Consider the following 17,021-nt stretch of genomic DNA (forward strand, 5'->3'; position numbering starts at 1 on the left):
AAAATTATCAAAAGGAAAAAGGAGAAAAGAAGAGACGGCTATGCTGTACATAGCACACTATAGGGTAAAATGCTAATTTTGGACATAGTGAGATGCCAGCTTTCTGCCATCACAGCAAAATGTAAAACCCAGTTCTTTAATACCATCTTCCCAAAAATGAGCAAAAATAGAGGTAAGTAAAAGATATTTCTTCTTGGACAGCGAGACAACAACTTTGATAGGACGTTAGGTTGATTTTGCAGGAGAAGAGTGTCATACATTTATCTATAATGCTGTGGAACTTGCAGGACTTGAAGAAAGTTGTTCTTGAAACCTGAAAGGTAAACAATACTCTAACTAGTGCGTGTGCCCAGTACCATCACTACTTACTATGCTACAGCAACATAAACAACTTACAGCATAAAGACATTGCACTTGCAGCACTTTGATGCACATCTGCTCCCCTGGACATTCCTGTTAGATATATGTGGAGAATGAGAAGTTCCTTGGCATGGATACCATCCCTAGGACGATAATGATAGAATAGAGTCACTAATGTTACTCTTTATATTACTCACGTTTTGTCTGCAAAGAAAAGAAGATAGAGAAGGACCATAGGTAAAATGAAAAAATCTATTGTGCTCTTTGCCCCTTTACAGAATTTTCCCTAGATTTTCCCAGGTTACAAGCATCCAGACACAAGAAAACCCCCAAAGGAATGAAATTATTATCCACAAGCAAAAATGTAACTTACCAGCATTTCAGTATCACTCATGTTGTCTGTGTAACATTTGGTGCAGATCATTCTTTCAGAAGTCAGCTGTTGAAGGGCTGATTGTTCCAGGCTGTGCTCAGAAGAAACAAACTCTTGGCTCCTTGGAGTCCGCTGATTTTCACTGGTTGGCTCCCACACAGTCAGATTCAGGTGCCTGCTGTGCTTTTATGAAACTTGTTCCCTTAGCAGCCCACAATAGGTATGTTTACCTTGAATAAAGCTGTGTCTGATATTGGACAAATACTCACTTCTAACGATTGTTGACTGTAAAGTAACTGTTTAAGAAAACCGACTAAAAAGTGGTGATTTTACCAGGAAACTGATGTGTAAGTTTATGCAAAATCCACCAAATATTCAAATAATCAGTAATTATTAAAAAATTAATATTAAAAAATACACATCAGTAAAGTGCGTGGATTTAGCAGAGTACTTGACTCCATCCATGCAATTGCACACTCCTGTTACAAGGAGTTGTTTCCAATGTCACACAGTACCAGCTCACATCATGTCAGAGTGGAAAGGTGTGTTCTTACACATAGAGCCAAATACTGACTCTCAAATTGTTTTGTTATGTTATCCTGTTTTTATGTGAAATTATTGGCTGGGCTGAGGTAACATCTCGAATTCTGGCTGCAGTGACACATCAATCACAAGATGAGACAGGCTTGTATGAGAGCAAATGCACATAGCAGATTGCTCTGCAGCTGAGGAGTAGAAGTATGACATGCCACAAGTTCCAAATCTCTGCACTTCCAATACATTCCTGCAAAACTGACTAATTATATCTGTGCTCAGATATAAATAAAATCCAATAAAGACAACTTCTATGTTGTACAGTCATAGGATATAGAGAATTGCCTTTTAAATGCATGTAACAATGAAGATGTTACTGAGCCAAACATCATAATGAAAATTCTGCGATCATTATCTGTTGGTGTGACCCAGCCCACTGTGGGGCTGGGGCAGCGTGATGCCAATCAATCCCAGCCCATCCCCTGGATCGAGTTTCCCGAAGAGGCAGACTCAGAGGGTGGGTCGAGGGGCGGCTCAGAAGCCTAAGCTGCACCCCCCTGGGCCGCCTCCCCCGGCTCGGGAAAGTTCTCGGTTACTCCGTTGTTCACTGGTTCTCTGTTATAACTCCCGCCTCTCGGTTTCCCCCAGTGGTTCTTGTTACATTGTATCCTCCCCCTGGCTTGTAACTCATTGGTTGTTTTCCCCTTTCACCGGGGTTTTCAAATTGCCTATAAAACTGAGGACGAGCGTCGGGGCAGGATCCCATTGATCCCATCGCATTCCATCCTTTCCGAGCTCATTCGGGTTGCGAGGCTTCTAACAATAAACCTGTTAGAAGCCAGACCAGAACAGCCTCTTTCTTCCTTTGTCTCCGAGCTAACGTGAGCCGATACCATCAGCTCCTGCCATGTTTCCCTCTGCAAAGAAGCCAGCTAGCCAGCTCAGCCAGCAGCACTTTTCCTGATGCCGAAGTCGCTTCTGCAACGCACAGGAGAATGCAGCTGGACTCACTCTGACCTGGGGCATGCCAGAGCTCATGCCTTGAGCACCAAGACCTGCGTTAATTATCAAGGGGAAAAGAACCCTTTTTCTGAGAGTTTTTAAGCCATAACAAGCAGTGACAGAGACACTTCAGTCTATATAATGGGAATAGTACCTGTGTAACTGAACAAAGATATATGGGAACAGATTATACCACACCAGATCATACATTGAAGAAAACCTGTATAGTTTTACTTTGTTAAATTACAGGGCTACTTGTACAACATACTGATTTATTCAGAGCATTGTCATGGTATTGTCATTCTCTTACACAGACCACAGTCTCTTTTCACAATGCAGGTCATGGAGCAGTTAGTTAGTTTCTATTTCAGATCAGTAATGGTAAATACTTATTGCTGATTCTGTAAGGCAGATGTAGCATCCCAGGACAGGATAAATCAGATAGAAAGCTTCAATTAAATTTCTTCACTGTTATGGTCAGGCACTGGAACAGGTTGTCTTGGGAGGTTTTCTAGATCAGACTGGACAAAGCCCTGAGCAACTTGGTCTGACCACAGAGCTGACCATTTTTTAAATAGATTAGACTAAGGACTTCCTGAGGACCCTTCCGTTCTGAATTATTCCTGAAGTATACCTTGAAATATAAGTATATGATTAATCTACTTAGTGACTTCTCTTTCCTCGTGTACAAAACAACAGTGAAAAAAACACACCTGAAGTATCACATAAGAAAAAAAGGGGCAAAATAAACCCCAGCTTTTATAAATACAACATAAATGATAAAGAGTATAATCTTTATTTCTCTCAACCACTTAGACATCCTTTCCTTTATAAATGTTCATTCACAAAACATGTTTGAGGCTACTTGGTATAATAGCATTATTCATGTTTCATTTTTACTCAGAACAAATGCATATCATGAGAAAGTTAGAACTTTTCATACATAAAAGGTGTCTTGAATTTCCATCCAAATAATTTTGGACAGTGTGTCAAAAACACAGTGGATACTCTGAGTGGCATAGGTATCACATATTTCTAAAACTCGAATAGTTTCCCTGTGTAGACCTGCACACCAATGCAACATTTTAGCAAATTTGCAGTAGCACTTTCCCACATCAACTACAGTGGTTTCAGACTGATGGAAGGTAGAAGAATTAGCCAGAGGATAATTCCTCTAGCACTGCCAAAAGTTGGATAATATAAGGCTGAATTATTTTTAAATGATTACTATCATAAGCAACACTAACTTTTACTTCAATACATAAACTTAAGACATAGGAAAATGGGACTGAATCCAGTGGGAGAAAGTAGCTTGTACTTGCTAAATATGGGTGGAATTTGATCAGCCTGACTACCAGTACCAAGTAACATGAGCAACTGAAAACAGAATTAACTTGTTTCACAACGCTCTCATCATTAGCAAGGTGTGATCAAGGGATGAAAAGATTGTAATTTTTAACATTGCCAATGCTGCTTCGAATTCAATTTCTTCTCTGTCATTCCACCAAAGTAAAATAATGTTTCCTAGGCTTGTCCTCTTGAAAGGCCAACACTTCTTCAACCCAAATTTAATGTCATAATCAAAACTAAAGATTATCTTATTATTCACTCTAGCTTCTACTTGCTGAAACAAAACCAATGAAATTCTTTTCTTGTTCAGTGACCAATGATGCAATATTTTGCATTTGAGCGTCAGTAAGAAAAAGTAAAGAAAACTCGGTGTTTGGGAAAAAAATGAAACTAAATCACCCAAACAAAAAACCTCCAACCCTGCTGGAGAATATAGATATTTCTTTTCTTTTACAAAAGCCACTGAGGAGGGTTAAGCTCATATTTGAGAGATGAATCTTCAATTCCTATTCTAGAAACTTAGGCCAAATGGACCAACATCAGTGACCCAAATACAGAGCACACCCACCAGTCTGGTCATTTGGGCTGCTCCTAAAGCAGCAAATTGAATTCTTTTTAGAGATGGAGCTTAATGGGCCTTGCTACATCTCGCCCCAGTCCAACTGCGGTCCATGCGGAAAGAAGGGACACTTTGCCAGGGTAGGGTAATAGTTGATCCCGTTTTCTTTGTTGCTGTTGTTTTGTAAACAGGCCAAAATGGCTTGCCAAATTTCATCTGAATCCACAGTTTTGCAGTGACTCAAATATTGATTTTCTCATCTTTCTCCTGCTTAATTAATTCAGCATTAGCTGAACAGCATTAGCAAGAGCACTAGCATTAACTGTTTGAGTTGCTATCAGTGACCAAGGGCAAATAGAGATCAGACTGACAACAGTCTCAAACAAGTGCCCTCCTGCCCCTGGATGTTTCAAAAACTCATCTAAAAAAATTATATTAATTCCGTAATGTAATTGATGAACAAAAGACAACTGTAGTTATATCTTGGGAAAAAACGACTATCTTAGGGAATAAAATGATTGTAGAAACATATTTCACTTCTTTTCCCAAGTATGTAATCACTGTGTGATAGTCAGTTTGCATTGTCTTCTAAAGCAAAAGACCTGAGATCAAGGGATTCCAGCACATGATAAATATTACTATTTCACAAAAGCTATAGCATGTTGAAGAAACGATTTCATTTTGAAAAAGATAATAGACTGCTTGAGTAACCTGATACCATGGAGAATAAGCCATTATTAGCTTTCAGTACCACTTCTGTCCCTTACAATGAAGAACCTAACCACACGTGCACTCCAAAGAAGAAAAAAAAAAAAAGTATAATCTCAGATCATACACTACACCCTGCTAAGGTATGTAACAATATCACATGACTTTTCCAATAGCACTTACAAGTACTTATTTTTCTTGAAGAAGTCACCAGTTACAAGGCATTTGAAAAGAATACCAGACCTGCTGAAAAAAATTTGCCTAAAATATAACATTTTATAACTGAGATTCTAAAAATTAAAACAAAAAATGGTGAATATTTATCTTGTAAAATTCATACCTTCTCAAAACAGGACTATAAAGTGCTAAATCATCAGCATTCCATACTTTGACATAATTTATTGGATATAAGTTAATCAGCTTTTGTTAGAAGTATTTTCTTTTCTTTTGGAAAATATCTATCTGCACCATCAGAGATGCCTTCCTGGACATGTAATTTCCCCCCCCAAACCTTAGCAAATATATTTGATACTTTCTGAATATGGACTTTTTGAAAAGGGCCCTTTTCATTTCCAATAATCCCTTGATAAAACACAGGGTTATTTGTAATAAAGAAAATTTTACTCTTGTTCAAACAGAATATAAAAGGCAAAATGCATTAAAAGTTTTAAAACCATTCACATTTTGTTTCTGTGTCTTTATGATTCTAGTGGGTTGGGTTTGTAACCGGGCAGAAACACCAATTTAGTGTAGTGGTTTGGCTCAAAATACTCATTACTGCTTATCTTCTGTGAGATAAGAATTAGGAGAAATGCAAAGCAGGCACCAATCTTGAAAGAATATAAAGTTTATTAACAGACCTAAAAGAAGGAAAAAAAAAAAAAATTATACCATACCTTCAGAACTCTCCTCCTCCCCCCACCTTCCTCCCTTCTCCCACTGACAATGTAAAAAGACAACCCTTAAGATGTTCAGTCTCTGTACCACTTCCATAAAAACCTTGTTCAGTCCATTTAGAAAGAGAAGTCTCTTCTTGCTCGTGCTATGAAAACATTATCACAACGAGACAGCCACTCACTTCCAAATATTTTTCAGTCCATTTAGGAAGAGGAGTCTCTCTGCTCACAGGTGAGTCCCTTCCCCCGACTTGCAGCTTTTCCTGCAACTGCTTTTGAGGGTCCACTCTTGAAGTTTTTTGGGGTACAATTTTAAGGTTGAGCCATTCAGAAACAAAAGTTCTCTTCACCCATCTCTGGGAGCATTTCATCTCTAAGAACAGAGGCCCTTCTCCTTCCCTGGGAGCAAAGGGTCTTCCTCATCTTCATCTTTAGGACTATCTCTGGGAGCATCTCTAGGAACTGAGGTTTTCTCCTTTCCCATTTGGAGCAAAAGTCCTCATCGCTTCCATCTCTCCCTGTCCAAACTTCTCATGAAATTACAGCTGCGTCAGCATCTGCCTATCTCAGCGCAGGTGCTTTTGCTTACGAGTTGAACACTCCACCCCCCGTATCTTCATGAAATTACAACAGGCTACTCTGATATATCATAGCTTCACAACAGAATTTCAGCTTTAAGCATCTCCTCTCTCTCTTCCCTCAGGTTTTCAGCTCTTCACAGCAATAAAAGGGTTAATCTCACCTCAGCCTTGCAGCTGGAATGTTGCTTATCGCTGTTGGTCACCTGAACTCTGCCTGCTTTTGCTGAAATCTTGGCTGCAGTGGAGGGGGGGCGGGGGAACCGAGCTGCTCTGGCTGCCCACAACCCTGCTGGGGGGGGTCATCCTGGAGCCGTGGCCTGGCCCAGCCTGGCCTGAGCAGGGCCTGGGCTGGGCCCGCTGGCCCCGCAGCCACCTGTCCCAGCGCCGGAAACGAGAGAGAGCTTGGGGGGTAGTTTGTCTATTCTTAAGTGTGGATCACAGAGGCGGTCATAATTTTAAGTGGCTTAAAGAATTGTCCATATTCAAACTGGCCAGCTGATAGGTTCTGTCAGGTCATAGAGAAAGCTGTAGGAAGAATATCACTTCCAAGACTTAGCTTGCTAACCTATGACAATGATTATATATGTTTTCCATATTCAACTCTAGAATGATAGAAAATAAAAAAAAAGCACTTAAAATTATGAATTTTTTGTGGAAATCTCTGTTGCTGGTATGGTCTGGGCTGATAGGCACAGATTAGATATTTGTACACTGCATTCCCTTTTAGATTTAACTCCAGGTATCTTGAAAGCATTAAGAGTCTGTTGCAGAACTCATGCACAATTTGTTCTTCATTTGCAAACAATATATCAGCTTGTTTGTGCTATGAGAGCTCCCAGGATGCAGAGGCTGCTGCAAAGATGTACTGAGATATAATGAAAAAAGGAAAATACTTCCCTCTTGCATACCCGTAGCGTAATATATCTCAGGTGTTATTTGAACTCCAGTCTGAAAGCCCAACCAAAGTCCCCAGCTGTGTTATCAAAACCTTACAAACACTGATTCACTTGTACACAGCCCACCCTGATCATATGCACTGATGGTGAGTCTAAATTTCCTTCCCCTCTTCAGACTACCGAGAAAAAGCATCTACTGCTGGGGATTATTTTAGCTCTTCCTGAATCATCCTGTCTCCACACTAAAGAGGAGTCAAGGATTTCCTGTTCATTTTCAGTGAACTTATGCCACTGAAATGATACCTTTTCTCTTAGCATATTTGAGATGAAATTACTGACGACAAATAAAAAACAAAGTAGCTGTCCCAAGTAAGCCACACTTAAAGCTGATGGTTCCCAAATGGCAATGGACATAGGGGGAATTCATCACTGTTTCCTAAACAACCCATGTTTCTTCTGCAAACGCAGTGCTGTACAGGTTGAATTTGCACAGAATCCAAATCTGAACATGGAGAGGATGAACAAGATGAAAAAGGTGTGCTTTGACAAGACCACCTTCTGCTGATAAAGGAATATCCTCTCTGCAGGGGCCATGATGCAAAAGAGACTCAGCTGAAGAGAGACAGGGGATGGAATACACATTAAGTTTGATAAAAGGAAGAAAAAAAAATTAACAGCTTTTAAAAGTCTAGCTGTCAGTGGCCCAAGAGTCATGTGCAGCTGTTGAAAGTGACGTGTTCCCATGGCATCCTCATAAACTGAACACCCCACTCCTGGGGATTGACAGAGTTTCTTGCCTGCCATCAAACACATTCACCTCTAACCCAGAAAAGCCTTGCCTGGTCAGCTCCTGGAGTTCTACCATTTGTCCCATGTGACCTGATTACAGCCTTGATCAATTGCCTGAGCAGCCATCTGCAAAGTGCTCAAAGCTTCAGCAAAAGGCTGCTTTGATTTCTTTTCAGCGCCTTAAAAGTAACTGGTAAAGTCACCTTGAGCACACAAAGATGACTTCTCTTTCTCTTGTTGATGAGCTTTCGAAGATGATCTGATTAGAAAGTGTTTGGTACTAGGCTGCACTGCCACGGGGAGGAATGATACTCTTTTGACTCTGTTTCTGGCTTTTTTCAGATTCTCTTACTGAATGGAAATTTTTAACCTAGTGTGCTTCTCTGGTGGTTTTGTCATGAAGTAGAAAAAAAAAATCTAACGATTTCTGCTCCAAACACCCCAGGCTTTCACATATATCAAATGTCCTGCAAACAATTATTTCTCATTCATCAGCAAAGCAGTTCCCCCGCCTGTCTGTGAGTGCTTTTCCCTGGACAGTATAGCTGCGTGGGGAGCTCCCTGTCTGCTAAGGCTTCCGACAGCAGGGCTTTGGTGTGCTTCTTTAATGCCACATCTTTAATACACTATGGAAAGTGTTTCTGAGGATATGCTTCTGAGGAGAAACTTGGTGCATTCTTGTTTGTTCCACAGCAACAAAGAAATGGAAAAAACAACTCCAAAAAATCCTCTGTCACAAGGCAGAGTCTGAATTTTACCTCTGTATAATATAAATATAGCTAGGCCAAACACATTATGAAACAAGAGAAGAAGGAATTGAAGTAAATTTTTGTCTTTATGTGGCACCGCATAATTGAAATGGACAAAGGTCCAGATGTACCAGATGAATCTTGAATAACTGCATTTGAAAATATTCAAAAGAATCACAATAATTTGTTATGCTAGAGGATGTGCAATATGATATTTTATTAGTTTATAGGAATATGAAGTATTCATCAAACTCCCTTGTACTTCTTATTGCCTTTGAGCTCTCACTAGTCTTATGGTTGATTAGCTGAGACATTCCTTTCAACAGTTACAATTCCAGAGAGGCAGGAAACAGCAGAGAAATAAAATTATTCTCAAGAATCATCAGAAACTCAGCAATACAAACTGCAGTGGCAGAGGTAGGCTACAGAACAGAGAGGTATTTACTGAGTCAAGTCAATATTCAGCTAAAAAGGAAAAAGCCCTCTGTTGCCTGCAAGTTGGGAAACTAAAAAATGACTATATAGGAAAATTGATTTCCCTCTGGTATTACAACCCTGTTGTTCAGTATGTTGGAGAATAACAAAAGAAAGGGAGAAGAAGACTAGCTCAGAGTAGACCCCCTTGGACATGACAGCCCACAGTTTTAAAAGCATCTTAGCAAAACTGAACATTCAACAAGCTTCTGCCTTTAAAGGACCTCAGAGTGTAGCTAGTTATACATGGAAAAAACCCAGGATTTCATTTCTCAAAACTGATACTCTCTGAACTAGTGGGAAATAGTCCTCTCTTACACTTTCAGCATCTCACTAGGACTGTCCTAGACTGAAATAGGAAAAATGCTCTCTATTGTATCTTAATAGATGATAATCACCCCCGTCTATGTAATGTTTTATATTTTATATACGACCCTTTTCCACGAGAATTTCTACTTTGCAAATTAATCTAGACTTATGTAAATCTAGGTTAACAAAAACTTTATATTGGCGAAAATTTCAGTAAACGCTATGACATAAAAAAAGCAGCTCAGGGATTTAAGAAGGCGTTCAACTCTGGCATCAGTAAGAGGATGAGGGGAGGAAAGGAAGGAGGAAGCAGAGAAAGAATGGAAGGACTTCAGAGACATTAACATGCATTGAAATGGAATAAAAGTCTCTCATTACAACTCAAATGACCTGACTTGACAATAACTCCTTTTTTAAACAAAGTATATCTGAACGGGATTTCTCAGAAGTATTTGGTGTAAGACTAACTAAGAAAAGACAATATAGATACGTAAAAGGTATGTAGGAAATTGTACTGCACTGAAAGGTCATGCTTAATACAGAGAATGACTATAAGCAAAGCTCTTTCTTCTTGACATTAATATTCTTTAGTATTTGTGTGTTAATGAAATTTCTAATGAAACAAAATCTGCAGGCATTGTTAAGACCGAGGATGATCAGAACAAATATAACAAGACCTGGATAACCTTGAGGACTGTAGCAATATTAAGAACATTGACTGATGTAAACAGTGTTATGAAATGCCAAGTCATGTTCGCACTATGCAAAAAAATTCTTGGAAAAGCTATAAAGAACCCACTGCTGGAAAATGAGTGAGGAAGGGAGACCTTACTGTACTGTTGCAGAAAAGACTCTCACCTGTAATATTCAGAAAGCAGAGAAGCAGAAAAGCAGAGATGGCTCTTTGAAGAAGGGCAGGATTAATGCCATAGTGTAATATGGATTTCATCTGGGACACTGTTTAAGGTACTAGTTATTCCTAATGAAGAACTAATGCCAGTTCTGCATTTCTCTTAACACACTCCTGTATGAGAAAGCTAAAATAGACTGAAATATTCAGTTTCATGAAATGAATTCTATGAGAAACTATCAGTGTTTTCATTAAATGTGTTATGAAGGTCCCAGGAAAGCTAGGGAAGACACTGAATTAAAAAAAAATTGTAGGCCCAAGCAGTGAGTATTAATTTCACACCTTCATGGGGAAGAAAACACTTGGGGTAGAATTTATAGAATACCTAATCACTACAAGAAAGCAGTGGTGAAACAGGCATCCAACAGGATCAGTCGGGCAAGAAACCAATCTTATTCAGGCATGCAGCTTAACCACTTTTTAGAAGTGATTATGACTCCAGCACCTGCATTGAATGACTCGGAAAGTTATTTTCAGTTTTATTCACCCTGCCCATCTACCTACCAGCATTTTTGTCTGAAGTGATTCACAAAGAGTAGACAGACAGGTTTTCATCAGGACAGAATGATGTTTATGAAGACCAATCATTTTCTAAAGCAGTGTGACTGTGCTTCAAAACACAGTTCAAGTGTTACTTTATCCACATTCTTTAGTGGACTTTATTATTGCCATGAACGATAGGCTGGATACATGCAGTATCCTGATTTAAATTCATTTTACCTTTGCGATGCTGCAACAGAGCTCACAAATTCACAAATGACCTCTGTTCCAGGCATCCCAACTTCTATGGTAAATTCAACACCTACACTTTCTATGATATAACGAGCATTAAGTTTTCATACCAAGTGGAACAACAATTTGAGAGCTCAATACCTCGGTGTTTAGGATTGTTTCTTGAAAGATAAGTGATCTGCACCAAACCTCTACTCCAAATCAGATGAAAGGGAAATTTCAATTTACAAGTCCCACATTCTAAGTCTGAATGAGAACAAGTGCTCTCACTGAAAAGTAGAGACATAATTTTCTGCTTTTCATAAGGACTGACCTGGCAGGTATTTCCTGTGAATACTTTCCACAGTGGGTTGTGAAAGGATGAAAGATGGGATAACTAGTTTGTGAATCCCAATAAGACTTAGTCATCTTAGCAATGCAGAGAAATGGCAAGACCATGTTGGCCATTTAAACAATGCTGTAAACAGAGAGAAAGGATTTCCTTTGACTCTCCAGCTTTCCACCTTACACTCACAATTGGAAAATAGAAAAATATGAGGTCCTTGCTGCAAGAACAATTAAAAGACACTGTTACAGCAAAAACTTTCTCAATAAAAATCTCTGTAAGCCTGAATTATGCCAATAGTTTTCTCACACATTATAATCAGCCTATATATATGCCACCTATATACTGGTTGTATAATAGCTGGCTGCAGGTATGGCATTCTGAATCAAATGCTATCAATGGAAATTCTATACTGAGCTACAAAAAGATCCCAAACAAACTAGATTTTATCCACTCTCAGAGCAAAGTCCATCACTACATTTGCTGCTTGTGAATATCAGTATACAGAATTTTAATGATAGTATCACTCTGCTTACTTATGCATGGAAATTATTTCAGGCAACAGTGTCACAAGAATTTTAGCATATATGTAAATTCCAGTAAAATGAATGAAATTTGGACACAAATGTAAAGCATATTCTTAAATGCTTTCTCAAACAGAAGTTCAGCTGTACCAAGTTCTTACCAGACTGGAGCACAAATTAAACATTGAAATCCCACATATTTCATAATACAGAAGTTATTTTAAAAATACACATACTTGTGTACTGTATATTAAAATGTGACAGTAATCTTAAAAGTGCTGATATAATTTTAATTAGAGTGTCAATGTGCTTGCAATATTGTCATTATAAAAGTGATCATGAATCTTTTTCAGAGAAAAGAGAGGTTTACTTCACAAGTTTTGTTTATATAAAAAGTTCAATAGACACCAGCCATTAAATCAGTATATATGTTTACATGCATTGAAATTTTAACTACAGCACAGTGGTTAGGAAAAAACCCACAAAACACCTATTTCAAGGACAATTCTAACCTCTTGCCTTCATTTATAAATGGAAACAAGCTGCCACACAGTTCAGCAGTAAAGGAGGATAAAGAACTGATAATAATCCTTGTGCTCCTCACACGAACTCCAACAAGGCATTTGAATGAGACTTTTAAAGCTGTAAATTGTCCATCAAAACACAGAATAACTTTTGCTAATCCTTGTGCCACAAATTCCATCTGGAAAGCTATTTTTTTTCACATGTTTACAAGGATCTAAACATCATCAGACAGAAAGACAACTGGGTTAGTAGCATGTAAAAAAAAAACCCCAAACAAAATCTGAAAAAAACAGAACCTGACAAAAATAAAACCTCTGAAGCAGTTGATCACAGAATAAGTAGGATTTGCAGAAGTACTTACAGCTTTCAATCTCCAACGTGCAGTTTTGCTCATCCAGTGGATATCTCCGCAGGTCCATCATACAAGCAGCTGTTGTCGTAATTCTGGGAAGGAAAGAGAAGAGTTTGTTAATATGCCTTGTTCCAATCTTTCCTTGATCACACTTTGTTGAAAGAAGAAGCTGTATTTCCACATAAATAATGCTCTGCCTGGTTTGGTTGAATACCATGTCTGCTGCTTTCTTGTAACTATTGCTGTCTCAAGAAGGTTATCCCAGCCTGGTGGTCATGCACAGCTTCCCCTCAACACAAGTATTTTCTGCTGTGTTTAAAGTACAGCTGAGTGGCCAAAGCACCTGGGGAATCTACTTCCGCACCATTAAAAAAATGAGAGCATTGGACATTGAGAGCAGCATTGTACAAGCTTTCTTCAAGCTGAAAGACTGACCAAATGAATTAGCTCAAATCGTAAAATCCAAGATGATGATCTCCACAATGGGACCAAGATGGACTAGATGGAGTGCCTACAGTATACGCAAAAACTAAGACATTACAGGATCAATGTCTTTCCAAGGCATTAATGAGAGATTGGGTGACCAACACTTTCCTTCTCAAAATCCTGTCTCATGTATGAAGTTTACTACTGGCCTTTCATACTAGATATTTAGAATATTCAAGAACAGTTTAAAAACTTCTTGCACATTCTTTGTTCTGACAAAAAGACTTCAGAGAACTCTTTCCTTTGATAGATCTTATTTTTTCTCCTTGAATACCTAAAAAGTGTTCATTAGTGGCAGAAAATTACAGTTGCCTGGTCAAAATTCACTCAAAATTCACTAGCAACTATTTCTACAAGGCACTTAAGAATCTTCATAAGTATCCTTGCTATCCTATTGTATTGGTCTCTTGGGGAAGAGGAACATTTTTTGGCACCACGTTCTTTCTTCATTCCATACAGGGGTATTCACAGAATTGTTTTGGAAAATATGTTTTTAATCAGTGTGTGTTATCAGAGATGCTTCACAAGAAAGCTTTTTGGAGTGGTACAAAAGCAGAGGGAAAAGACTCCTATGGCTCCTCTTAGTGAAACCCTTCCAGCTTTCAACAAAATCAGACTGCTGGGGAATACATGTGTGTTTCTATGAAATGCAAATGGAGCAAGCAGCAGCACATATTGGTAAAAAAAACCTCTTGGCAGTTCATACTTGTTTCCTTATTTTTAAATTTAAAGAAAAATCAAAGAAATTGCCCTGTTCCAGTATCAATGTAAGACTGATTATTTTGGGGCAAACTTCAAGAAAGGTATAGTGAGACCAGAAAAAAATTACTGCTCATGTTTTTTGTTGGGTTATGTTTGGCTTTTTTTGTGGGGAGGTTTGTTGTTTTGATTTCCTCAGTATTTCCATAGCTACCTGTATATTATAGTTAGCAGTTTTACAAGAGTTTCAGTAGTTCACAAAGGAAAAGGCAGAGCACAGACTTACAGCCAAGGTTTAAATGCAGTAAAGAATTGTGGTAAAAGCTAACCTGGTTTACTACTAAGTTTTCTCATAGCTTTCTCTTCACTAAATACTTCCTACGAGAGTCTACCGGATCCAGAGGTTCGACACAGAGACAACCCCCAGCCCATGCTACCCTCAGCAAAGTGTCTGTTCACTCTGATGGAGTGGAGAACTCAAAATTCTCACACATTTCTGTAGGATTGTTCGGTGCAACAAAAATGACCAGAGGGGCCAAAGGCTGCACACAGCTGGGATAAAAGCTCTGTAGGGAACATTGCAAATCATTAAAAGACACAATGCCCTACCTCACCAGAATGTAAAGTGACACGGTAAGGAAAATTATAGGTAGAGCAGAGACTTAATCAAGCCAAAACAGAAGTTTTGAATAATGTATTTAATTCAACTTGCTTGTTCCTTCTTAGTCATAATGCAAATCCACTGAAATAAAATCAGAAGTCTGTCCTTTCCTCTCCTCATACCTCTCTCATATTTTTAGCCTGACTTTTCACATTTATAGTAAAGTAGAAAAAGTTCTTTCATCTTCATAATTATTTAAACAACAAAACTACCTTTGGATAATTCTTAGTGGTTTGCAATTCATGGTGATTATGTAAATCAAATTACCAAAGCAAGAGAGTGGAAGAATTACCACCTTGGAATACTTTTAAAGGCAAGAGACATGACCCACGACTCACACCTTTTCAGACAGAGGAAGAAACAGCAGTTCAGTTTAGAAGTTGGGAATACTTGAAACAGGCCCAAAGCCTTTCCCCCAGAGCAGAGCTGTTTCAATTTTCACAGAAGGATTAGAAATATTTTTTATACAGCCTGTACTAGAGCAAAAAATATAATATTTTATTTTGCATGATGTAACCTTGAGAACAAACAATGAAAAAGTGAAAGGTTTTAAAAAAACAACACTGTGACTCAAGGCTCTGCAGTCATTAGGGATGATACAGAATAACAGGACTCAGAGAAGCACCACATGAAATGAAACACATCACAGAACTGTCTCTCTCATACACTAATCTTTTCATCTGTTGCTAAAGAAAGAGAAACCTTGTGATATTTTATGATTCCTAACAACAAAAATGAGTTTTCATCTTCCTCTTTTATGAGCTGTATTTTGAGTGTAGACTGATGAAGCACAAAAAACAAACCCTGAAGCACCACTCAACCGACTAAATAAAGTATTATGAAGTAGACCTAGAGAAAACTTCATGTGTTAAAACAAGCACACTTGTTAATACTGACTTTTAACACTGCAAAAAATCAGCACCACAACTGACTTGCATGGAAAGTAAAGTTTGCCATCAATAATTCAAAATAATTCAGATAAATTATTATTTCTGAGAAAGCTGAAGAATCTGTTCACCTCCAAATCTTTGGGGAGGTTTTGTGATTCAGATAAGAGCTGGAAATTGGCACTACTTCTTTCACATGTGAAGGCCATAAAGAACTTTTTAAACACTTCGAAACTTAAAGTGAGGCAGAATATAATACCTGTATTATAATACTATCCCAGAAGGGCTATTAGTTCTTATGTTTGAGTTCTATGCAGAACAGTTTTTCAAAATCCTATAGATTTTGCTTTTCTGACAAGTTCAAGTGGGATTTGAAATTCAAAATAGCAACTTAAACAGTTCTGACATCACCAGTGAAGAAAAAAACAGCACTGGAAGACAGGAGAGCAATGCTAATGACATGTGGGAATGGACAGAATCCAACTCCCTCTTGGAGCTGCAACGGCTTTGCAAAGCTGTGGAGAATAAGCAGTAAGAGATATGTATCTCTGCCCTGGAAGGAAGCAGGCCTGACCTTTAATTACAGGTTTACAGACACACAGAAATGATGAGCAAGATGGTGACAATTTCAGTTAGCTCTCCTGAGTACAGTGGCAGTACAAGAACTCTCTAACACCCTTCTCTCCTGTACTAGCTCTAACAGATCATGATCCTATGGAGTCAAAGACAGAGCTGAAGCCCAGGAAAATACAAAGACTAATTCTTTCTCTAAATGTATGCACATATATCCTGTTGAAAGCAGTATAAAATTCTGCTTCAGAAAGCTGACTCCCCATTAGCAACATCAGGAGCAATCCAAAGAGCTCACAAGGACAACAGACTGAATGTCTTCATCAAGGACTTTATAAGAATTCTCTGTGTGTGGTGACTGGGAGTCAGGAACTCTCTAAATTAGTTACTGACATAATGTAGTGCAGCTAAACCCACTGTTCACTTCTTGAAAAAAGTCCTCCTGCATGACAGTTGGAAATACCTATGACAGCAGCAGCCAGCAGAACCAATTTCAAATACCTGGAAATTCTGGGAACAAAACATCAGTGGGATAAATCTCTCTCCTGGATGATAATACTGGATTTAAACATATGTCAAGGTTGTTAGACATACTAACAGATCTACTTTTAAATAAAATGAATTTACTGCTAATTAGAGAGTTCACAGAATTTTTCCTCCTTCTGCTTATTCACAGAAAAGCTTTCCTTGTATGATCATAGGGTAAGAGTTGGCTGTAGCAAGCTCCAAACAATAGTGATGTTTCTAAAAATTCAACATTAAATCTAAAC

General features: G+C 38.4%; 1 protein-coding gene across 3 annotated transcripts in view; it reads right to left on the minus strand.

Annotated features, from left to right (window-relative positions):
* The window catches only part of GABRB2 (gamma-aminobutyric acid type A receptor subunit beta2), a gene marked incomplete at both ends in the record, with an annotated part of 155,847 nt that overhangs the window by 60,621 nt on the left and 78,205 nt on the right, over positions 1-17,021 (minus strand). For all 3 annotated transcript variants that reach the window (XM_082291227.1, XM_082291226.1, XM_082291225.1), the window contains one exon: positions 12,958-13,040. In XM_082291227.1, coding sequence (XP_082147353.1) covers positions 12,958-13,040 — 83 coding nt within the window. The remainder of the gene's footprint in view (positions 1-12,957; positions 13,041-17,021) is intronic.

The sequence above is a fragment of the Coloeus monedula genome, assembly GCF_965178545.1.
Source record: "Coloeus monedula genome assembly, chromosome: 15".
Classification (NCBI taxonomy): Eukaryota; Metazoa; Chordata; class Aves; order Passeriformes; family Corvidae; genus Coloeus; species Coloeus monedula.